This window comes from Trichomycterus rosablanca, chromosome 9, assembly GCF_030014385.1.
Source record: "Trichomycterus rosablanca isolate fTriRos1 chromosome 9, fTriRos1.hap1, whole genome shotgun sequence".
Taxonomy (NCBI): domain Eukaryota; kingdom Metazoa; phylum Chordata; class Actinopteri; order Siluriformes; family Trichomycteridae; genus Trichomycterus; species Trichomycterus rosablanca.
This window is the reverse complement of record NC_085996.1, coordinates 31585870-31611715: the sequence shown is the minus strand read 5'-3', so window position 1 is coordinate 31611715 and position 25846 is coordinate 31585870. Positions and strand designations below refer to the sequence as shown.

At 38.2% G+C, this 25846-nt stretch overlaps 1 protein-coding gene across 1 annotated transcript; it reads left to right on the top strand.

The window, feature by feature from the left end:
* The first annotated feature begins 635 nt into the window (after positions 1-635).
* mfsd2b (MFSD2 lysolipid transporter B, sphingolipid) lies at positions 636-25754 on the top strand. The gene is made up of 13 exons (XM_063001368.1): positions 636-725; positions 8386-8511; positions 9191-9315; positions 12677-12800; positions 14905-14983; positions 15919-16100; positions 21318-21408; positions 22365-22486; positions 22785-22868; positions 23302-23385; positions 24109-24218; positions 25278-25421; positions 25574-25754. Exons 1-13 carry the CDS (start codon positions 636-638, stop codon positions 25752-25754), a joined length of 1542 nt encoding a protein of 513 aa, XP_062857438.1.
* Positions 25755-25846: the final 92 nt, after the last annotated feature.

Below are 25846 nucleotides of genomic sequence, written 5' to 3'. Positions count from 1 at the left end.
TCTAAAATACTGAATAAAACATACAACTGCTATCTAATAAAACTTACAGCCAAGAAAAAAAACCCAATATGCATTAGAGCCATGTTACTGTGTGACACTTACTCTATAAATAACAACATAAAATATGTAAATCTTTAAACTGAAGAACAAACTAATGTAATAAGTCACCTGGTTTTTAATTATAACCAGAAAATTTAAAATTATGTGTTATGAAATTATAAAATATATTATAAATTCTGCCATAGACTAAAATGTCAAATAAGAACTTGCACCAGAAGCAAAGTGGACAAGTAGCTATTAAAATCCTGCATTTGGTAACATGGCAACTTGGTGGTGGTGGGTCTTGAAGCTTTTAATTACTAGTCCAGTTCCCTAACTGCTGCGCTACTACTGCCCTACAATATTATTATTGTTGCTATTTAAAATTACAATAAAATATTGTAGTCTAGTTTTACATAGGTAATACACACTAGGTGTCCTTTTCTCTCCATGTAATTGAATGTTTTGTATGTAGCCTGTATACTTATCATCTGATTGCAAGTTTACTCTGGACTTAGGAGCAGGATGTGAATGGTCCCTAAAGGACTGCATTTAGCACTGAGAGACAAAAAGGCGAGCCACTCAACATCACAATCATGGCTAAAGGAAGAAAGACACCAGCCAGCTCAGGAGACAAGACTATGATACAGAATCCAAAGCCTGTTTTTACCAAGGTCTCAACACAGGTAAGTCAGAAGTTACTTTTTAGTAAAAGACTTTATCGCTAAAATCTTTTATTACATACAGGATGGATAAACCCTGTTCAATGTGTAAGAATACAGGGTGTAAGAATACACTGTCATGTTTACTCCATTTCTACTGATACAAATCTAAAAGGTTTCCACACAGGCTGATTTTACATTACACAGGATGGTATGTGTCAGTGTAAGGAATTGCTTTGCTTATTGATGCTTTTGCTAAAGTTATACAGCATAAAGTATTTGTATAGTTTAAAAAATCTTAATGTTTAGTCCTACATTAGGCACAACCACTTGTATGTAGATTCATAGGTTCTAATAAAGATGAACCTATTGGTTATAATTAGGGCTGTCGAAGTTAACGCGATAATAACGCATTAACGCGACCTCAATTTAACGCGATTAAAAAAATTAGTGCCATTAACGCAAATTCTAGTTCATGTTGACACTTGACTGGTAGAACAAACGTTTTAATGTCGGACTTGCCACCGTTTTTCATTTGCGGTTTGTTAACATAATGTAACCGATCGTGGTAGTGATGCACTTGCATAATAAAGAAATAAATACACGCTATATTCACAAGTTGTCGGGAGCAGAACACTTTATTACACTTAATTAACTTCTTCTTCTGTACCGAATACCGGAAAGCTGAGTCGAGCACGTTAGTTCATGAACTATGGAAGCCCCAAAGGGTCAAAACACACTCACTTCGTGTAGAAACGTCCATCAAACCATCGTCACGATACAACCACAGACAAGTCTGATACAATAACTACGCCTTATCCCATCTAAAGCACCGCTGATCTACAGTGTTTGCTGATGGAGAAATTCTAACCTACAATCTGACATTTACTGCCTAGTATGTGAGTGAATAAAACTCCCTTACAGTTTTCTCTTGTCCCAGCAGTTTTTAACATAAGTACATTTAGCATAAAATGTGTTCACCATTTTAATTGTAACATTTCACTTAAAAATCCTTGTTTTCTATAACATTTACACAGATTTTTTTTAATGCGATTAATCGCGATTAACTATATGAAATTCTGAGATTAATCGCGATTAAAATTTTTAATCGTTTGACAGCCCTAGTTATAATACAAATAAATTTTTTGGGCATACAGTTATTGACTGTTTGGGTGGCTGACCATTAACAATAGTGTACTGAGACTAACATAGTAATAACATAGTATTACTATGTGCTGTAGTGCTGTAGAATTTTTAAGCATCTTAGTATCAAAGTTGGTGACAACAAAGTATACAGAGCAACAGATGGGCTACAGTGAGTAACTGTATACCCAAAAATCTGTATGGTTGGTATAACTTGTAAAATAATCAATGACTGTAACTACCAAATAGACGTACCTAATAAGTGGTTGGTACGTGCTTTAAGTATATTACAAGTAGTTTGCAACACACACGTATAAACCCACATCTAGCAACAATTTAGAGTAGCTATTTTAACCTCTACATGTTTTTGGGAGGTTGGACACAAGTATTTAGGACCTTGATGCTGTGTGGCCCCCACTTAACCAGTTTTACCACCATTCCACCCAAAATCCACTTTTTGAATACAAATTCCTGTATTATCTTGTAGTTCCAAACTGCACATGTGATCAGATTCAAATGTATTCAGTAGGCAGGAAGAAATGGATTAAGAAATGGGAATGGATTAAGTGGCTAGTAAATGCAGTGATAAAAGAAAATACTATTGTAGTTTTTATTTAAACTGAACTGGTGATGGTATTTTAGAGGTAGTGGCGAACGCCCAACCACATTGCAAAAGCAATATTTCCCAGCAGTGTGTCCTTTAGATGTGGAGCAGACGGAGAAACCATGATGCTGCATGAGCTGCCAAGTAAAATAGTAGTTAGCTGTTCTGTGCTAGTGTCCCTATAAGTGACGCTCTATTTGGGTAGCCACAATACAATTTTAGTATTTGTGTCAGCGATATGGAAAATATTTGACTTTTAAGACGCATTGTCAATATAAAACCAAACAGAAAACCATAGAGCATTGATTTTTACTGATGCCATTTCATTTTCATGTTTTACCACCGCCTTATTGTGGTCAGCTTTGCAGTGAGTCTGACTTTTACAGAATCATCGGTGCAATGCATTGCGGTGTTTTGTGTTTGTGTTCACACTGGTGACACTATGCACGGTCACCAGCGTGCAAGCATTAGATCAATATAGGCTTGGACGCTGCTGTGCAAGAAAGAAGTATCTGCCCCAAAATCAGCACCTTGAAGTTCACATGGACTTCTTTCTTGCACTGTAGCCTTTGAAACATTGAACTGTAAAGCTTGCTTGAATGTTGACAGTGAACCCATGTTTCAGGAGCTGTAAACTTTAGAATTCAGTTGTACTGTGAGCTTCTAGACCTTTTCAAGTTATAACAACAGCTCAAGCTAACGTTGACTGGGGCAGCTCTAGCCGGGCAGAGATTTGACAAACTGACTTGTTGGCAAATGATATCCTATGTGTACCACATTCAGTATCTTTCTACTGTCAGTGTTCATCTTTGGATAGATCATGGCTATGTTGGATTAATGTGCAACCCAAAAGTGGGTGGGAGTGAAAATGGTAAACATATCAACTAGAAAGGCAAGATCTTGCATATAGCATCTGTGGTGAGAGAATTAAAGAATATTTATTGTCTTTACATGGAATTTGCAGTATGTGGAACATCTGCCACCACAGTCCTGCTCATCTGGTTATCTAGTAGTACACTAAGCTATGGTTGACTCTGTTGTGCAACAGTTCATTGTGCTTTTAATCAAGAGCTGTGATAATTCAGGGTCAACTGACTCTGCTAGTGCACTAATGAAACGGCAAGGTAAATCCCTGCAGTCATAAATCCTTAAACCCCTTATGTCATCCCAGTGTCTTCTGTAAACCATGTGCAGTCGGGTTAGAGCATCAGCAGGGAGACAGAAAAAAAACCAAATTGATTCTGTGATATTAAGTTGCTTCTTAGAATTGGTTTTCGAGATAAAGATTACATGGCTGTTGAGCGATCTGATTATACCAGAATGCCATAAAATGAGATGTCAGAGAAAGGCTTTTCTTTATGGGACTTGTCTAAGGGCTTGTGGTGTGACTGGCTGAAGTGAATAAGTGGCAAGGTAAAAAAAATTTTTTTAACATTCGCATTGGCCCAAGGATGTTGAGTTTGAGCCTAGACAATGGGCATTTTGACACTGTTTGCTGGAGGTTCATAACACACTTGACCATTTATTTACATCTAGGGTGAAATTAACGGTACCTTGTAACTTAACATCCCCTAAACTCAAAATATTTGAAACTCAATGCCCTTTGTCGAGAAATTTGTACCTTTAAACTCAATGTTTCCCTTAAACTTAACATGTGTGCGACTGCCGCTTTGCTCAGTGCTTGGCTTGAGTGGTGCGCTAAAATGTCTTGAGAACATGAGACGACTCTGCATTTGTGTGGAATAACTGTCAAATTTAGTCTGAAAGATCCACATGTATCTGTGTTTAGCTGGATTTTTCTCCTGTTTCACTTTTAAACTTGTGTTATAGCTCGGGTGCTGAGAAATTGTAAGAATCAGCTTTTCTGAGAGTTTCTGAGAATAATGTAACTTAATGTATTAAAAATATGACAGAAACACTAAACCTCTCCTAATTATTACAGCTTATTTGTTCTCTCCAGTAATTAAGAAGCCTAAGAAAACAATAAAGAAATAAAGAAAAAGAGCAGGTTTTGTTGTATTGGATTTTAACTTTTTTAATTGTATTTTAGTGTTTTTATATTATATTTGTGTTATTTTCAGTGTATACGTGTCAAAAACAACCCCATTACTTTACATTAGCCTAAAATATGTGCAGTTCCATGGGAGCATGAAACGCATTAACAGGTTTCCCATATATCCTTATGGGAAAAAATACATTAAAACTCAACACCTTTTAAACTCAATGCCACTCCCAGAACCAACTGACATTGAGTTTCAAGGTACCACTGTATATCAAGTGCTTTCATCTAGTGAAAAATCACATTCTGTACTTTCTGTTTCATGATGTATAAGTAATTTTTTATCCCAGACTTCTTATTTGTGCATTATATCTAGATCTAATCTACATTATACCTAGAACTACCAGATAAAGTACCTAATCAGAGTTGTTTGCATTTCAAATTTTTTGATATCTTATGCTTTTGTTCCTCTGATTGTAATGTCCACTATCTGCAAGAAAGTCAGATTGAGCCAGACTCCCAATTATTTCCTGTTTAGACCTGTGAGAAAACAGGAATGTTGACCTCATGCTGTAAAGGTTACCAATTCAGTTCTAGGTGGAAGATGTGACCCGCAAGGATGCTCCATCCTTGTTCCAACTATATATTATCAGATCCTAGTGTTTTGCTGGTGTATCATTGAGGAGTTTTACTGGTGCCATTAGCCTGGTCGGATGCTTAGCGTATACAGTTAGTGGTGTCTGAGGGAGGACGGCTGGATGGGGGGTTATCCTTCTTGGCGCAACAATGCCAACTCGCGTTGTCTGGTTGAGTTGCTGGAATGAGTGGTGAAGGAATTCAGAGTGCATAGTGTATCTATAAGAGGGGAACCAAAAGCCTAGAGGATCTGTAAAGACTGTATTGAAGCCTGTTTACAAGATTTTGTGTAAACATTATAGACATTATAGGAGAAGACTCTGTGCTGTTTTGTTGGCAAGAGAGGTTGCACAAATGGCTAATTAAAGGGTTTTTTTTTACTGAGGGTGCCAAAAATTCTACAGACTGCAAGATGCACTTATGACATTTTTTGATGATTTGAATTTTGAGGTTATTTGATCTCTTGTTAAATTTAATCTTCACATCAGATTCGCCTTCCTTTTAAATAATTACATAGCAACATCCTGGTAATTGTGTTCCTAGAAGCCATGCACGAGATGGAGAAAACTAAAGCGAAAGAGACAGTAAAAAAAATCAACCAGTTAATTATAGTCTCTTTTGAAGGTCTATCGGTTTCACCCTCTGTGGTTGTTTTGTTGCCTGTTTCAGGCACGGGCCCGTTATGAGACAGAGTTCACTGAGACGGCCAAAATTGACTCCCATTGAGCAGATGAAGGAGTTGGGTGAAAGATGGAAACATAAAGTTAGGATATCCTTGGCTGTTGAAGTATTTTCAGCTTTTTCGTGTCTGTACGACCGTCTCCGGGATCTTAATGAGACAGTCGTAAATATAAGGTTCCTTGAACTGCGGTTAGTTCCAAGTCGACGGTACTTTAATGTGTTAGGAAGGATCTCCCTGTCATCCGCTACTCTCATACACCACACGCATCAACATAAATACACACTTTCTCCGCTCTGGATATATCGGGGAATAAGAGTCAAGCCTGAGTAAAATCGAATAGGGAGCAATTGTGCACATTCCCAGTTGCTCACAAACCTGAGAGCCAGAACTAAGTTCCTTTGTAGAGAGAAACGTAGGACTGTGATTGGCACACATGCATGAACATACGTATTTCAAAATGTAATCAATAAGAATTTCTCCTGATGAAAAGGTTGGAGGGCTACCTTATTCCACCCATAGTTTGGAAAAATGAGAGTAGTGGGATTGAGTGCATGGTGACCACATTAAAGAACCATATGTTATACATATCACCCCAAACCCTTAGTAATGAGTTTCAGAGTTGCCCACACTCTCACAGTCTTTGACCTTTAACCAGATATACATTTACTTTAAAGCTCAGTTTACCAAAACTTCAATCATCACACACTGCCAATTTTCAGACTATAGAATAGCATAAAGGCAGGGTCCCATATCAGCAATGTATTTATTATTCCCATATGTGGATATAATGTTATTGTGCAGTAGCATGAGAAGATGTTTTAAGTGGGCGCTGACAGCTATATTACTAACAATGCTGTTAGGACAGCAGTGTTTTTAAATAATATAATATTCTACTTGAGATTTTAAAGCTCTGCTGTGTTGCTAATAAAGCTTTTCTTAAAGAAACGTCATATATAATGCTTGTGTGACATAATCTTTTGGATCATAATGTGTCACAACCAAGTTTTTAGTAGCCATCCGAACCTCTGTAAACAGGGCAGCAAATTCTGGGTTGTGGATGCAACAGTGACCAAAATTTTGGACAATTTCTTTTTAACTAAAACACTTTCTCAACTAATATGAGAAATAATAAAGAATAACTGCCAATTATAAAATTAGAAAGTAATAATAAAAATAAAACAAACATGATAAGTACTATGTAGGGAACTGAGGTAAAAAAATACATTATTTACATTTGCGGCATTTAGCAGATGCTTTTATCCAAAGCGACTTTACAGTACTGTGACAGTATATGTACTGTGACAGTATATACAGTACTGTGACACATAGATAATACCATTACTACAATACTGTTTTCTGACTGTGACATAATCTCTTCAGGCCAGACTAAACACTAAAATAGATTTATCTTCAGTTACTACTTGTATCATGGTAAGTGTTGTGGTGGGCCCAGATATTCATGGAAACAATAATCACAGGGTAGGTTACACCCTAAGCAGGCTGCCAATACATCAGAGGGCAAGATACACTCACACTCACACCTAGGGGCAATTTTGTGCTGCCGATCCATCGTGTGCATGTTTTTGGGCGGCGAAATGTGAGTGCAATACCCAAAGGAAAAACACATAAACATGTAAAGAACTTTTCCTAATCCATTATTTATGCAATTTGAACATTTGTATGAACAATTTGTGCACACATACAGTACATATGAATGATGTCACAGCAATATTGGTTAGTTTAATATTCATGAGTTTCATGTTCTCAGGCCCACATGGGTTTTTTCACAAGACAACCAAACTATAAGTTGCAGTCCAAAGTGGTATGTGAGAATAGAAAAAACAGACAATACAAAAACGCCAAGTGATCACCCTACAGGGGTGTAAGCACCAAAACCCCAGCGATTGCAAGGGAGGCGATTGCCTCATGAGGGTATAATTACTAAAAACCCCAGCGATCTCCAGAAAATACCAAAGAAATAGAGATTGACTGGAAGAGTAAAAAAAATGAAAGCTGGTTTGCCACAAGGGCCAGCTACTTGATCCACCTTCTAGTAACAACCCAAGCTCTTAAAAAACCAAGAAAAGGAAACTTCATACACCAGTAGTATACATAAAAATGATTAAATACTGTCATGCCACTACTGGATACCACTCACATTTCAGGAGGGGTCTATCATGACAGCCACACGCAAGATATGCTACCACGCCATTCAAAAATGTCCATCACAATTCACAAGAAAATTATCCTGCCACCAATGGAGTTTCCCAAAATCAGATAAAAAGAACTGACGGGAGAAACTGGGCAGGTTGTCTAGTCTTTAGCCTGGCGTAGTGGCCTAACTACAGACACACAGAGAAACGAACAGGCAATCAGACAAGAACCCAGCACTGAGCCGAGTTTAAAGGCAGATTTTAAAGCTTTAAAAGCAGTTTTAAAGCGTAGTTTAAAGAGAAGCGTGAATTAGTGCCCTGTCCAGGGTAGTCCTACCTTGTGCTTAGTGTTTCACAGAGTCACAGAAGAAGAACAGTTGCAGAAATTTCATTCCCCAGCCTGACAGGACATCCACGTCTCTACATATATGTGTAAAGTAAGACCTGTATTGTTATTTAAATTACAGACTCATCTGGATCGTAAGCTCTCAGTGTGCAGCAAGCTGTGTTTTGCTATTGGAGGGGCACCAAATCAAGTTGCTGGAAGTGCAACTGCATTTTTCTTACAGATATACCTGCTAGAAGTTGCCCAGGTAAGATGTGCAAGAATACTTCAATACATGCCCCATTGCCCAGTGACCATAATAAATGATCTCATTACTAATGCATTAGATTTGATTTATTTTGCATGGGTCGCGTCTAAAAATAGGAGGAGTCTGAGTCATGGCTACTGGCTAGATCTTTAGCATAAGGCTCCTTAGCAGCTTGTGAGCCTACCAGTTATACCCTTTCTTCTTTTGTGACTTGTAAATTAGTAATTTGAATAAATGTCTCATGGCAATCACTGTTTTCTCCTTAAATTGTAGTTAAATTACAATGTTTTGTAGCACACATTCTTGATTTATGAGGTCTTCATTTGAATAAACTTTAAGCGAAAACTTGAAGTTTTCAGGTTTAAGTGGCACTGCTCTCTTGGAAATGTTATTTCTGTCTCTGTCATTTCTGTCTCGCCAATCTCTGGCATCTATGAGCTGATTTATTTAAAAGGCTACACGTTTCAGAGAAACCATTTGTTCACCCACTCTCACCCACCAGGTTTGAAATCTGTTATATTATAGAGATATCTCATGCTCATTACTGTGTGCCAATTAACAATTGCCAATAAACTGTTAGTAACTGGTGTAAGAAATGTATGCTATATTGAATTGACACATTATACATTTTCCATTGAGTTTGCCTTGATATGTCTTAGAGTCTTCTTTTTCCCCCCAGATCAACCCATTCCAGGCCTCCTTGGTACTATTTGTAGGGAAAGCCTTGGGCGCTGTTACTGACCCCATTGTGGGATTCTTCATCACTAAAAGCCGATGGACCAAAATTGGTCGACTCATGCCATGGTGAGTAGATGTTTATTCATGCTTAGTCAACTATTGTGCTGGTTTCTGTGTGCTGAGGGCGTGCCACATACACAAAAAGGCCAAATGTATGTGGACATGAGCTTATTAGACACCTAATTTCAAAAGCACAGAGCTTAGTTAATGTAGAGCTTTGCATACCTCCACCCTTGATTATCTATAGCATTTACTTACAAGCATATAATTTATTTTTATTACGGATTTTATACACCTGTTAGCAGTTGATTTAACTGATACAGCACCCAAGCATGTCACACTTTTGCCCGCACTGCTACATCCTGCTTATTACAATTCTTAAGCGTAAATCTGTTGATTCTTTGAAGCAGAACTTCAGCAGTTATTAACAAACAACACATTTTTAATAATAGAGATATTGGAATGGAATCTGTAAATGGACAATGTCCACGTCACCAAGTTATGACATCACAGTGTCTGGGAGGAAGTTGAGTTTGTGTCTAGAGCACCAAGATGGAATTTCACAGCCATGCCCAACTGGGACCTGAGAGTTCCTCTGTCTGTTTATTTTACCAAAGGCCTACATCATTCAGATAACACTCCGGATGTTACACTCACTTACATTAAGATAACACTGTAGGGCAACAAGTAATCAGATGAGTACATGTACACGTCCCAGAGAAGTGAAAATAAACCTTGTTTTTAACATCAAACTAATGTCTCGAATATCTGCCAGCTCCGTGATGTCGTCATGGAGGAGTGGAAAAGCATTCCAGTGGCAACCTGTGAAGCTCTGGTAAACTCCATGCCCAGGAGAGTTAAGGCAGTTCTGGGAAATAATGGTGGCCACACAAAATATTGACACTTCAGGAACTTTCACTAAGGGGTGTACTCACTTTTGTTGCCGGTGGTTTAGACATTAATGGCTGTATATTGAGTTATTTTGAGGGAAGAATAAATTTACACTGTTATATAAGCTGCACACAGACTACTTTTCATTGTGTCAAAGTGTCATTTTGTCAGTGTTGTCCCATGAAAAGATATACTTAAATATCTGCAGAAATGTGAGGGGTGTACTTACTTTTGTGATACACTGTAGGTGTTGTCTGCTTTTTTTCTAGTTTGCTCTGACTGGACCTTTCTAGGTCATGGTATAAGCGATCTTGCAGAACATTCTGAGTTATCTGTTTACATTAACCACTCAGCCCCCCTGTTTCCAGTATTTCTGACCCTTTGTGTGACCAAACAATCACTGAGAGAGTGAGAGGGCTGGGCCACTCTGCAATAGGGGGATCTGGACAGTGCTAGAATTGGCCACTCTATTACTTCCATTCTAACTGGTTTCGACCCACAGTTATCGCTTATCTAGCCACAATTGATTTTTCTTTCATTCTAACTTGTTTTGACTCATAGTTATTGCTCTTCTAGCCACAGTTGATTGATTGGGCCAAGGTCATTGACCTCTGGGCAAATCCCATCAGAAAGGTAATCTGTATAGATTTTATTACCATACAGGGATTATAAAGGTAGAAATTCATGAAAGGTTTAAAGGATCATATAGATTTGTCTCCAACAACCTTGAACTGATTGATTGTTACTTTAAATTCTATGTTTTTACTCATGCCAAGGTATATAAACCTCTATTGTTCTTATATACACTATAAGAGTTCCTTATAGGAGCTATACATTTATAATAAAACCCTGATATTTATCAGAAAAATGTTTAAAAATAAGTATTCATCCCCATTTTAAGTGCTTGGTTGTGCCAACTTGGTCAATTGTTACAGCCAGTAGTCTTTTTAGATTGGTTTAAATGAAATTTAAACAACGTGATGGAACATATTTTTTTATGATTTATACTTTATTGATTTTCTTCTCTATATTTCACAATGTAAAACCAGACAAATACTTCTGCAGTTACATAACATATATAACAAAGAGTGAAGATTTAAGTAAAAAACTGTAAAAATAACAAAACAGACAAAACAAACCTTATAAAATGCCACACTTCCCACTTTACAGAAACAAAAGAAAGTTTCTAATATCACGTATCACAACTGGCTCTTGGCAGTAATGATATAGACACCAAATAACTCATAATAAATTATTCAGTAGACCCATCTTTTTACATCCTGCAGAATAATTCCATACCAAGATCTGTCTGCTATGACAGCGTATTAGGGCCACTGTAAAAAATATTTTAAAGTTTTGATTTCGAGAATAAAGTCGTATAAGTTTCGATTTCGAGATTAAAGTCAAAATATTATGAAAATAAAGTCGAAATTATTTCAGGATTAAAGTCGAAAAAATTATGGCCAAAGAGTGTGCAGCCGTCGTGGGCTTGTCAGTTCAGAGAAGCACAGGTCTCAATACTTGGATCGGCACGCAAGCGCAGAGGGCAGCTTATAATGAGTGTTATTGTGGTTATCCAATAACCCGCGATTATTTTTGGGTGGCTGTTTGTATTGTAAACTTCCATCCACATGACATGAAGACTAAACCTGTCAATGCAACCATTTATAGTGATGCCATATGGCTTTAGTTTATCGTACGAGTCCATAAGGCTCGGTTGAAGTACTGCTGACGACGCAGACGCCGAGCGCACCGGTGGCACATGTTCTTCTAAATTAACCCAGTTTATTGCAAAGCCATTTCATTATCCTTATACTAATAACAAACTGGTGCTGATGTGCAGGAGTTTTCTTTAATTGTGAAACCGATTATATACTTTAATAACGAAAGTATAACTTTACCAAATCATGAACAACCCTCATTTAACACAAGGAGGTTGCTATGACCATAACATTTCGACTTTAATCTCGTAATCATTTCGACTTTAATCTTGTAATTATTTCGACTTCAATCTCTTAATATTTCGACTTTATTCTCATAATATTTTAACTTTAATCTTGAAATCGAAACTTATACGACTTTATTCTCAAAATCAAAACTCGACTAGACAATATGAGTCGTGATACATCCAAATCTGTACAACAATAATCATAACAATAAAATCATCCTAAAATAAAAAATGCAATATGTTGACAGTACAAACTTTACTAGTGTTGAATATACAGTAATATATGTATGGGATTGTGTCATTCCATTTTCTGGGTGGTAAAATTGAGTGAAAGTAATAACATTTTGAAAGCGATTAACTGTTAATAATTTGAGTACATTATTACAAATAGAAAAACACATCATTTCTTTTTAATAGCCCTTTGAAACTAGTCAGTGACTCATACCGTAAGCAAACTACGTATAACACTATTCTGTGTTGTAGATATTAGAAATACATTTTATTTTTTATAATTTGTTTTGAAAGTTAAGTGGACACCTTGATCTTGATGACTCCATAATCATGTTCTGTCTAATGTTTTATCCTCAGGATGGTGGGCTCTACTCCATTTACTGTCGTTTCCTATTTCTACTTATGGTTTGTTCCCCCTTTTATCAATGGACAGTTCATATGGTATCTGGGCTTCTACTGCCTCTACCAAACTCTCATCACAGTAAGTACTATCACTGCAACATGTAAGTGTGTAAATTATATTGTGAATATTACTTTAGAGCATTATTATAGCTGATAGCAGATAACTGAGTGTTGACATTCTCTGTAGTATTTACTATGGTCCTACACCTATTTTGCTTTAAAAAATATTGATTAGCCAGGCCAACTAATCAACCATTTAATTGTGTAAATGGCCACTACTAACCTTAAAACTACTTTATAGAACAATAAACATCAGGACCCTGGCTAAGTAACTCACTTACTAATTTATTCACACATTTTAGCTAGCATGGTAGGAAGCCATATCAAAAACCTAACAAATATAATTAAATAAAATATCATAGGAAAATCATATTTTAAACAAGGTCAAAATAATAAGATTTTTAGACCAAAATTGGCCTGGAATACAAATATTGGTAAAATATTGGTTACATTATAGACCAGCCGTACTGCAGGACTGTTGCGGAAAGCATGGGTCCTGACACACCCTTTTGTGGTGTATGACCAATTTGGAGGGTTGTAAATGAAAATGGACAGTCAGTAATACTAATAATACTAATAATACTAATAATAATACTACTAATAATAGTAATAATAATAATAATAATAATATCACAGTCATAACCATAATATAAGAATAATAAGAATAAGAAAAAAAAACTAATAACATCAGAATAAAGATAAATTACAAATAATACAAATTTAAAAAGCCAAAAAACTGTAGTCAGACTTTCAAGTATTTTTTTGGATGCTGATGGGCCTTTGATTAAATTAGCATCAGAACTGCTGTACCAATAGGACTAGACGGAGATTTCACTCCACACTTCGCGTGCCACCTCTTAACTTCGCCTCTTTGATGTTTGTATTTTTATTTCCCTGATTTTTGTTTGTCATTTCTCACTGAGGCCTCGGTCAAATCAGTTGCTGCCGTACTCAGTCAAATCTGCCAGCGCATACTGGAATAGGAAAGCCACACCAGCCACAGAAACCCACATTGTAATGACAAGTCGTTTTAACTTCTTGATAAATATACAGTAAAGGCAGCCAGTAACCACTGGAGAGGGTAAATGCTGGTTTCCTGTTTTAGCGTGCACCATTGTCTTTAAGAGCAAGGCTGAGAACCAGCAGCTGCTTATCCTATCAGGGTTAGTGTATTACAGCCACTTTTATTGACTTCATTATTCCTAATCAGCCTGTTTGCTTTTGATTCAAGTCAGTGAGTTCCTCCAAACATCATCATTAGCTTTCTAAATAAAAATCCATCTGAGGTTTACAGGACGAATGGCATGGGTTGATTCTGTGGAACAAAGACAGGGCTGGGCAGGATTTCAGGATGGGTTTATTTTTTGGCAACTTTAGTCTAACTTTTTTGTTTAAATTAAAGTGTAAACTATAAACTGTGGTGATCAAGCAAACAATATAGTTCTGCAGTCTTTAATCCTGGTTGTCTAAACTTTTGTAAGACTGTACCTTTAAGTTTCTAATGTCTAATTCTTGCTTATTATACCAAAATTAAGCTTTATGAGATATAACAACTCATTTAAAACTAATTGAAAACGCTGTTCTGGATAGTAGTAGACTTATGGGGCCAGATTTTATCCCTAACAAGATTTTTAAAATGCATTTCCCCCTCAGTTTTTCTCCCAATTTAGTCATATCCAATTACCTGATTTGTATTTCTACTTCTACTGCTGCAGACCTCCACCCCTGACTTTTTCACCTTAAGCGGGCAGGTTCATATGGAGATCTGTATCACGCACAGAGAGATACACACTGATCTCCATTATCCCCCATCTCGTGCGGATTGGTAAAAATAGTCATTTTAAGGTGGGACTAAATATTAAATTTTAAAAGTCATTACTGCCTCCTAAAGGCAGAACTCAAACAAATAGCTGTGACTGAGTGTTCCAAACCACACTCTACCATCATAAGTAATTATTAAGTAATTATACCATCAAAAGTATAATTACACACTGTGTAGAACTTATGACACATATGTGATTTGACAGCAGTACTGCAGTGATTACTGCTATTATTTAAAAAGATCGTATAATCCACTTTGTGTAAAGACTTACAATTTTTTCATTCTTTTTGTCCTTTTAAAGTGTTTTCATGTGCCATACTCAGCGCTGACCATGTTTCTGAGTACAGACCAGCAAGAGAGAGACTCTGCTACAGCCTATCGTAAGCTTATTGTTCAGCTAAACATCCTAAGATGTACAACCCCAAACCAGAGAGTTAGGACAAGATGAGAAATGCAGATTTAAAAAGTGCTTCTTACATTTACTTTGACTTTTATTTCACTGCAGACAGTATGCACACGAGATATTATCATATTATATCAGACAGTAAATATACACATACTGTATATAATATAATGTGGTTATATTCAGCTGTGGATCATTAGTGTTAGTAACCAATCATAACGAAGGGGCGTTGACTTGCCAATTTAAACAAAACCACTCCGAACATGTGCTCCCGGAGATAGGGGCGTGGCACATACACATGAGCACCGAGAGACTGGATTTGGGACATAGATTAACAAAACACGAAATATCTTGGATTCACACTGTCTGCAATAAAATGAAAGTCAATGTAAGAACCACTGGGTTTTTCATTTGCACTTTCCCTACTGTCCTAACTTGTTCAGAAAATAAACATTATATATTTCTTGCTTGTTGGATGTTGTGCATAATAGCAGTAAATGTGTAAACCTTGACATAAAAGCCTAATATTTCTGCGCACTATGTACAGTAAAAGTACCTGGATGCGCCTTCGTTTGATCTCAGGTATTTATAAAATAACTTACTGTATATGCTGTGTAGCACTGTCGCCTCAAAGCAAGAAGGTCCTGGGTTGGATCCCCGGGTTAGGTGGTCCGAGTCCTTTCTGTGTGGAGTTTGCATGTTCTCCCCGTGTCTGCGTGGGTTTACTCCAGGAGCTTCGGTTTCTTCCCACAGTCCAAAAACATGCAAGTGAGGTGAACTGGAGATACTAAATTGTCCATGACTGTGTTTGACATTAAAACTTGTGAAATGAATCTTGTGTAACCAGTAACTACCTGTCCTGTCATGATATAAACTATACTATTTGCTCTGCTCTTCATGCCCTCGATGTAGGTATGACGGTGGAAGTCTTGGGGACGCTGCTTGGTGCTGCCATCCAGGGCCAGATCGTAGCCAAGGCTCACACTTTGAAACACTGCCCCCATAATAATGTCTCAGCTGGTCACCTGGAAAACAGTAGTGGAACAGAAGTCATCAGAAGCCTGGCTCTGTCACAGGACTTCCTGTCACGTGCTGTAAGTATCACAGTTACAACAATACCTCCTATGTTACAGTTACAATCAAAATACAACATCCATGTTTGTTACAGCAAAGATTTCTATTCAATGTTACTGTTATATGTTTACAGTTGATGGTATGATTCAGACTGGTAGTGCTCTCCTGGAAAACCCAGATTTATCTGTCAGACTTGCCAACGTAATTCCAGAGAGTGTATTCATTGCTTAAGGGTCCAGTGACTGTCCTCTATACCAGTTCAACAACAACAAAAGCACGGTGGTTAAGTGGGTAGCACTGTCGCCTCACAGCAAGAAGGTCCTGGGTTCGATCCCCAGGTGGGGCGGTCCGGGTCCTTTCTGTGCGGAGTTTCCACGTGGGTTTCCTCCGGGTGCTCCAGTTTCCTCCCACAGTCCAAAAACATGCAGCCAGTCTAATTGGAGACACTGAATTGTCCTATAGGTACCTAGCCGCTAGGATGCATAAACCAGTGCATTGTAGTGCTGGTCCCAAGCCCGGATAAATAGGGAGGGTTGTGTCAGGAAGGGCATCCGGCGTAAAAACTGTGCCAAATCATTAATGCGGATCACGATGCGCTGGCGACCCCTAACGGGAGCAGCCGAGGTAATAGTAGTAGACTGTAATGTGCTACTGCAGTAGTTTCTGCATAAATGTATGTGTTTAGAAACAAACTAATTGGCCACTCAGGTGGCGCAGCGGTTAAGTACACCAGAGTTGGGGTTTTCGAATACATCGTATCGTGCCTTTCCGACTAGACTGGGTGGCTGTATGAACAACGATTGGCTGTTGTTCAGGGTTAGAGGGTAAGAAAGTCGGATCATAGGTCCTCGTGGCTGGTGTGACTGCGGCCCCTGCTGGCTGACTGATGGCGCCTGCACAGGGCTGAGGAATAATGCTGATGGGGGTGTGACCCTCCATACACAGTGCCCGTCAAGTGTATGAACTCGACTCGTGCAGGTGAAAAATGCACTATCTGTACTGACTGTGCATACCGAAGGGGGCACAAGTCAGTTGAGAGGCGTCCTCAGTCAGTGATGAAGGGTCAGTATAGAGGACGCATTCAGGGTAATTGGACACGACTAGACTGGGGGATAAAAATTGGGGGAAAAAAGAGGGGGGGGGAAAGAAAAAAACAAACTAATTAGTCTGACTTGAAAAAATTTCATGACACCCCAGAAAAAGAAAATGGCTTAAAGGCTGATTTCTATTTAACCAGATTGCACCCATTTCCAAAGCCACCTATACTGGAAGTAAGACTGGGCCAAAAACCACTTATGGTTTTAGGGATAGAAACCCGTCATGCATCAGCATGAGGAGCCACAGCTATTCAGAGCAGGCCTGAGTGAAGCAGGTTTTGGGGAAAGGCTGCCTTAGTGGTTAACCCTCTCTCCACGGCGCTGCCGTAGCCACTGTGTTTCTGCACATTCCAACAGCCAAAGGCGGCGTATGTTTGGGTGCATCCGCCAAACTTGTCGGAAACAGGCTTCTGTTTGATCTGTGTCAGTAATAAAGTGCTTTGCTGTTGTGCTCGGAAAAGAGCAAACAAGTGAGAGATTTGTTTAGGGCAGAACAGTTCCTGTTTGAGAGGAATACACTGAAAAGTTTTGCTTTTTGCTCTTTCCAGCTCATTTGCTAGGATATGCTCCATGCTGATTTGTCAAATATTTGTCCTAATTATCAGTACCATAAACAGGATTTCTAAAATGAGTTTACAGTTCTGTAATTGCACATTTAAGTACGGTGGCCGAGAAGTGCAAAACAAATTTACATTTCAGAAAACAAAATTACAAAAAAACCAAAACAAATTTACAACAAAAGCAAAAACAAATTTACAAGTGCTCGGGTACCCAGTGTTTGTAAATTTGTTTTGGCATATGTAAAAGTGTTTCAGCACTTGTAAATTTATTTTCGGCATATGTAATTTTGTTTTCTAAAATGTATATTTGTTTTGCACTTCCCGGCCGCACATTTCTGACGGAAAAGGTAGGTACAATAACACCGGAAGTGCGTGTTGCTTACCTGCTGTCAATCAAACTGTTTCTCAGCGATAAAGTGAACGGAGTTTGTGATGGTGACGATAAACAAGGTTTTGTCTAGTTTGTGGAAATCATTTTATCCAGTTGACCCGCTATTGTTTTTCTTGTGGAAAGTTTTGTGCAGATGTTTAGACGTGGCGTGTGCATCTCTATTTACCGTCCGCTCTTCTAAACATCTAAGGAATTCCCACAAGAACAACAAAAGCGAAATAATGAAAATAATTAACACAAAATGGACAAAACATTGTTTATTAGGGACGGAACATCTGATACCGAGGCTTTAAAACTTGTTTCACTTTTGTAACACTGGACTCAGTGTATCGGAGCTTATATTAAAGCAGCAGGATGTGCGGGACTGATGAAGCTTTGGTGCTGTGTTTTATCTCACTCACTATATAAGAGACAATCAAACCAGAGTTACCCACCGTCCTGTAACATACACAATCCTTCTTTATTTGGAGACTAAACGCCGCGTTCAGTATTGAACTGATACAGGACGCTTTGTTCCGTATTTTTATCAATGGGAGACTGTGGGAATTATATTAAGTAGTATTCACTTTTATTCTTAGTAACGGTGTGTGTGCGCTGGTTATAGCAGCAGGGGGGGACCTTACACAGTCATGAGAACAAAGGTTTTATTTATGGTGTTTAAAATTTATTATTTTCATTCTTTATAATAAGTCAGAACCATATTTTAGGCAAAACAACGCACTCCGCCCACTGTGCTACTCATACAGCGGTGTATTAAACAGGTTATGTCACGTTACTAAGAATAAAAGTGAACACTACTTAATATAATGAATTAAGCAGCAGTTTCCTTCTGTTTTATACACCACACCGTCTCCCACTGATAAAAATACGGAACAAAGCGTCCTGTATCAGTTCAGTACTGAACGCGGTGTTTAGTCTCCAGATAAAGCAGGATTGTGTATGTTACAGGACGGTGGGTAACCCTGGTTTGATTGTCTCTTATATAGTGAGTGAGATAAAACACAGCACCAAAGCTTCATCAGTCCCGCACATCCTGCTGCTTTAATATAAGCTCCGATACACTGAGTCCAGTGTTACAAAAGTGAAACAAGTTTTAAAGCCTCGGTATCAGATGTTCCGTCCCTAATAAACAATGTTTTGTCCATTTTGTGTTAATTATTTTCATTATTTCGCTTTTGTTGTTCTTGTGGGAATTCCTTAGATGTTTAGAAGAGCGGACGGTAGATAGAGATGCACACGCCACGTCTAAACATCTGCACAAAACTTTCCACAAGAAAAACAATAGCGGGTCAACTGGATAAAATGATTTCCACAAACTAGACAAAACCTTGTTTATCGTCACCATCACAAACTCCGTTCACTTTATCGCTGAGAAACAGTTTGATTGACAGCAGGTAAGCAACACGCACTTCCGGTGTTATTGTACCTACCTTTTCCGTCAGAAATGTGCGGCCGGGAAGTGCAAAACAAATATACATTTTAGAAAACAAAATTACATATGCCGAAAATAAATTTACAAGTGCTGAAACACTTTTACATATGCCAAAACAAATTTACAAACACTGGGTACCCGAGCACTTGTAAATTTGTTTTTGCTTTTGTTGTAAATTTGTTTTGGTTTTTTTGTAATTTTGTTTTCTGAAATGTAAATTTGTTTTGCACTTCTCGGCCACCGTATTTAAGTCCTATAATTATTGAATTTTTGCGTTGAATGTCCACTTACACTTTTTAATGTTTTTAATGTTTTCACTTTACTGTAGTTGGGAGTTGGGACAGAGGCAAAAAAAAGAGTAAAAAGTTCATGGAATTTTCAAGCAGCGTTCCACAATAAGCTCTATTTCCTCGGCTGCTCCCGTTTGCCAGCCGACCGTGATCCGCATTATTGATTTGGCACAGTTTTTACGCCGGATGCCCTTCCTGACACAACCCTCCCTATTTATCCAGGCTTGAGACCGGCACTACAATGCACTGGTTTATGCAAGCTAGTGGCTAGGTACCTATAGGACAATTCAGTGTCTCCAATTAACCTGGCTGCATGTTCTTGGACTGTGGGAGGAAACCGGAGCACCCGGAGGAAACCCACGCAGACACGGGGAGAACATGCAAACTCTGACAGAAAGGACCCGGACCGCCCCACCTGGGGATCGAACCCAGGACCTTCTTGCTGTGAGGCGACAGTGCTACCCACTTAGCCACGTTACAGTAAGATGTCTATTACATATTTAGGGGAGGCAAATTTGTTGTTGTTGTTGAACTGGTATAGAGGACAGTCACTGGACCCTTAAGCAATAAATACACTCTCTCTGGAATTACGTTGGCAAGTCTGGCAGATAAATCTGGATAAAGCAGGTGAACTAAAGAATCAGTCTTTACAAGCAATGATGGGTTGAGGCTTACAAACTTGAGAAGATAATTGCCTGAATCTATGATTGCAAATAATTTAGTCTTTAGGAATCTGGAGAGACCTCAGACCATGTGGGGCAAAGCTGGAACCCACTGTTGAATGTGCACGACCTTTGTGGCTGGCTGCAGACTAGCTATATAGGAATAAATCACGGACAGGACACACATCCACTCACCAACACCCATTGCCAGTTTAGAACAGTCAATTCACCTTAGAGCTAATATGGTTGGTCCACAGAGTTGTGTGGCTGTTTAAAGGTCATGCTTCCCTTAAAAGTCTAAAATGTTTGATTTTTTACACAAATGTAGCTTATTTATAGCCCAATATTTTATAAAAAACACTATTTTATAAGACTTTGTTACTCAAGATAAATTAATGTTAGCATAGAACATTGTTTTAAATAAAAAACTTATCAATAAGCTCCTAATTAGATGCTTAGATGCCCCCACATATATTCAGTTCATGGCTACAGCCTTGCTAACCTGACATTTGTAATACACAGCAGCAATTACAGTTGGTGCCGCACATTAAGAGCTACCTGGGTTTTATCCTGGCTTCTGGCTAAATTATAGTTGATGTAACTATATGATTTAAGGTTCAAGTAGGACTAATATAAAGTTTGACAAATGTGTGCAAGTAAAAAACACTCACTGTTACACTAGGCTGCTCTATCTAATGTGGAGTCTGTCATTGAATTACATTAACTTATTACAATTTATTAAATAATCAGCAACTGCCTGTAACTATTTTATAAGGATTGGCACTCATCTTTTTTGTTTGCACAGAAAGAGGTGTACATGATTGCTGCAGGGGTGATCGGGGCACTTTTCCTCCTCTGTACTGTGATCATGTTCCTTGGGGTTAAAGAAAGAGACGGTGAGTGTGATATATTATTGGTGTAATTCTGGTAACGTTTTTTTTCTCCAAAAATGATAGAAACAGCTACTATTGCATCATCATTGCATCAAGTTCATGAGCAATTTAACATATTTCTTTGTGACTTAGAGTTAAAGTCAAAAGTTTACATACACTTATAAGGGACCTGCATGTCATAGTAGTGAACTTTAATGAAAATAATAAGTGGTTTTGTAAGTGTAACTAAAACACACACTTGTTGCTGCACCCCTAGAAAAAATAAATAAATAAAATAAAACCTTTATAAAATAATGTTCTTTAAGAGGGCGGCATGGTGGCTCGGTGGGTAGCACTGTTCCCTCACAGCAAGAAGGTCCTGGGTTCGATCCCCAGGCAGGACTATCCTGGTCCTTTCTGTGTGGAGTTTGCATGTTCTCCCCATGTCAGCGTGGGTTTCCTTCTGGAGCTTCGGTTTCCTCCCACAGTCCAAAGACATGCAAGTGAGGTAAATTGGAGACACTGAATTGCCCTATAGGTGAATGACTGTGTGTGTATGTGTGTCTGCCCTGTGACGGACTGGTGCCCCGTCCAGGGAAAAAGCTGGGATAGGCTCCAGCACCCCCCGGCGACCCTAATTGGATAAGCGGTTAAGAAAGTGAGTGAGTGTTCTTTAAAAATGACTCCGAGTAAAATTCCTAACCTGTAAAGTCTATGATCCACATTTTTTATCAGAGCTTTCTAGACTTTTCTTATGCACTGCTTGTGGTTTATTCTCATGCATCTAGTCAAACTAGTAATATTTATATAGGAGGATATACAATCATACTGACTAAAAATAAATAAGGAAGCAATTCCATTATAAAGTTAAAAGAAGGCCATGACATACATGTCTTTTATTAGTGTGCATGTAAACTCTTGACCTCAACTAGTCAGCTGTGGTCATTGGTTGTGATAATTCCTTTATTAATGTTTTAAAGATCCATATGCACTGAAGACGGAGAAGCCAATTCCTTTTCATAAGGGCTTAGTTCTGGTGATGAGACACGGACCGTATCTCACGCTTACAGCAGCTTTCCTCTTCATATCTGTGGCCATCCAGGTAAAGAAACTATTCACGGTCTATGTTTATGCAGTGGACAATCTGTAACTTGCCTTTTAGTGTAAGTGTTCTGTTTCTGTTTAGTACTAGACCCCTTCCAAAACCTTAATCAGGATGAAGGGGCTTTTGAATATGAATTAATTAAAAAATATATATAGAAGGAAATTCTTTAAGCATTTTTGTCACGGTTAAAACTGGACTGATTTACTTAATGACACAACAGGTACATCACAGATACTCCTCGCAATTCTTGTCATCTTTTGTCTTTAAAGAAATAATTAATATACTTTCTTTGCAGCTGATCCAGAGTAACTTTGTGCTCTTTTGCACATATGCGGTGGACCTTCGGGATCACTTTCAAAATATAGTGCTGACAATTCTGGTAGGTGAACACAACCCTCACAGTGCATTCTTTTCTTACCGATCAATATCTTCTTCTATGAATTATGTATATTGGATCTGTTACATGTGAATCATCTCCAAAGCAATATGAGCTTTTTATTATTTGAGAAACACCAGATCAATGCTGTTCTGTATCAGAAACATTATAATTGCCATTGACCTTTCTGCTGCCTTGGCACTTTTGGTCCAGAATGCTTATATACAGGTCAGTCAGGAATGTACATCTGCTTGGAAGGCACATGCATGTCATGCAGTCTTGGCATTATAGTTATTTTAGCAATTGTTACTTTTCTGTATTCCAATTATCCAGTCAAAGAAACATCCTTAACTACCATGCTACATTTCTGTTCACAACTGTATGTAAACATTAAACCCTATATTGTTTTTAGAAATCTCTCTCATTACTTATGCAGATGTCGGCAGCACTGAGCATCCCTTTCTGGCAGTGGTTTCTGCAGAGGTTTGGCAAAAAGACAGCAGCCTTCTGTGGCATCACGGTAACCAAGAACTCCTTAAGTCTATGTTTATATGTTTTCCTGTTTGTAGCACAAGGCACCCAAAAGATTTTAAACCTAGGGTTATATATAATAAATATGGTTTAAATATTAATACATTAATTAATAAATTCATAATTAATTACAAATATATAATCTTCCCACTTCCCACTATTTTTGGCAATAGTTTGAAAAATGAATCTATACAAAAAGTGAGGTTCATAAAAATGGTTTGATGGGTTTAGTGTGGAGGAAGACTGAGCTTTTGTGGCTCCTTTTTAATGTCCAGTCAATATCAAAATCTTGACTTACTAATTCACCTGCCTGTTTTGAAATGTTCCAGAGGCTGGCATGGTGGCTAAGTGGGTAGCACTGTCGCCTCACAGCAAGAAGGTCCTGGGTTCGATCCCCAGGTAGGGTGGTTTGGGTCCTTGCTGTGTGGAGTTTGCATGTTCTTTTTACCCTATCCCAACTTTTTTGAGTGTGTTGCAAGCATCAAATTCAAAATGTATCTACAAATCACAGTTTCTTCCCAACTTGTAAACTTAAATCCTGCATTAGAGTACTGGTCATAAGCACTTTTTATCATCTCTGCAATGTTGCATGCATTCCTGTATAACATGATGTTTTCACAGATAGGAAGAGTCAATTCAGTCATGCCTTTCATATATTTCAAATTAAAGCTATTATTTTTACCCGTGAATTGGTGCTGTTTTCTTTGTGTAGTGGATCATGCCCTTTACCGTGGCACTGGCATTCGTTCCAAGCTTGGTGGTGGCCTATGTGGTGGCAGTTTCTTCTGGACTGAGTGTAGCTGCATCACTACTTTTACCCTGGTGAGTACTAGCCAAATAATCACAGGGCAACACTTATATTTACTTGCTCACTCACACCTAGGGGTAAATATAGACTAGCCAATCTACCTTAGCTAAAGGAAACCATGCAGACAAGGGGAGAACAAGTGATCCTCCTCACAGACAAGTGATATTCAGTGTTGGATTATCGAATTAAAAACCATGTTGAAGTATGGATTGCTATAAGGTTAAGGTTCATTCATAGTTGGTTTCATCAAGGTGGATCATGAATCCCATATTTATGGGTCGCCACAGCGACTTTGGTCCACATACCACACTTGGCACAGTTTTTTACGCCAGTTGCCCTTCCTGGCACAAACCTCCTATTTCTAACTTGGTTTGGGACTGGCACTGAGAACGCACCAGCAAGTGCGCCTCCCAGTGACTAGGCTGTTTCAGCCACCCCCCTCAGAGATAATCCTGTCAGCCAATAGCATCGCTGAGATTTCCAGATGTCAGCAGTAGTGGGCTAGCATACACTGCACTTTACAGCTGCACCACCCTCTTATAATAAATATAGTTCCCTCATAATAAATATAATAATACTTTGAGAATTATTGTTCATACATTATTATTGGTGTTAGAATCTAAGATCATCCTTTGTTTTTTTCCAATAAACAATTAACATTTTATTGTTTAAATTGTTTAGTTCAGGATCCAGTTTTAATGCAATTTGTATTTCCTAAACTGTTGCTACTAAGTTTAAAGCATTTTATGTAATTAATTTTATATACCTTTTAGCAATGTGTCTGGGTGAAACACCTGAACTCAATATTTAGGAGGGGTTTACATACTTTTGACCATTTAGTGCAGGTTGGCTTTGACATTAATTTAGAATGGTGTAGAATAGTTTAAATGACCTTTATAGTATAGTGCCTTTAAATGAATAAGAAAAGCTTATAGTAATAAAAAGAATCAGTTCAACAAATGTGCTTCAATGTATAGACTATCTTAAAGATCCAATATATAAAAAATCTGACTGATGATTTATGACTAACAAGTAAAATGATGAATGGAGTTTCTTCTCCCACTTTTGCCCAGGTCAATGTTACCAGACGTAGTGGACGACTTCAGACTGGCAAATCGCAACTCAAAAGGCCACGAGGCAATCTTCTATTCCCTCTACGTTTTCTTCACCAAGTTTGCGGCGGGCATCTCTCTGGGAGTGTCTACTCTCTGTTTAGAGTCAGTTCTGCCAAAGCGCACATATCATTTTCCTTTTATTCTCTATAATTAAGCAATAGGTTTATTTTAGGGACTATGTTCATTAGCCCACTTTGGGTCTTTATGTTATTTCATGATTTTTTTCCCCTCAGTAATTATTATCTTTGCTTTAGATTTGCAGGCTATAATACAGGCGCATGTAGGCAGCCTAATGCAGTAGGCTACACTCTGAAGCTCCTGATTGGCATGGCCCCGGTGGTGTTTATAATCACGGGCCTTATGATCCTCCTGCTGTATCCTATCAGTGAAGATGTGAGACTGCGGAACAAACTGGCACTGGAGGAGCTCAGGTGATCCACTACTCTTGCTTACATTTTCTATTTGTATTTCATGTAACATAAGGTTCTTTTATTGATCCACATGGGGAAATGCGGGTCTTACAGCAG

What these genes read in the sequence shown, in the direction of transcription:
- mfsd2b (XM_063001368.1), top strand. Translation starts at nt 636, where the DNA reads ATGGCTAAAGGAAGAAAGACACCAGCCAGCTCAGGAGACAAGACTATG. An exon ending in ACCTGCTAGAAGTTGCCCAG is followed by an intron (nt 8,512 to 9,190) that starts GTAAGATGTGCA and finishes TTTTCCCCCCAG; the next exon opens with ATCAACCCATTCCAGGCCTC. An exon ending in AGGACTTCCTGTCACGTGCT is followed by an intron (nt 16,101 to 21,317) that starts GTAAGTATCACA and finishes TTGTTTGCACAG; the next exon opens with AAAGAGGTGTACATGATTGC.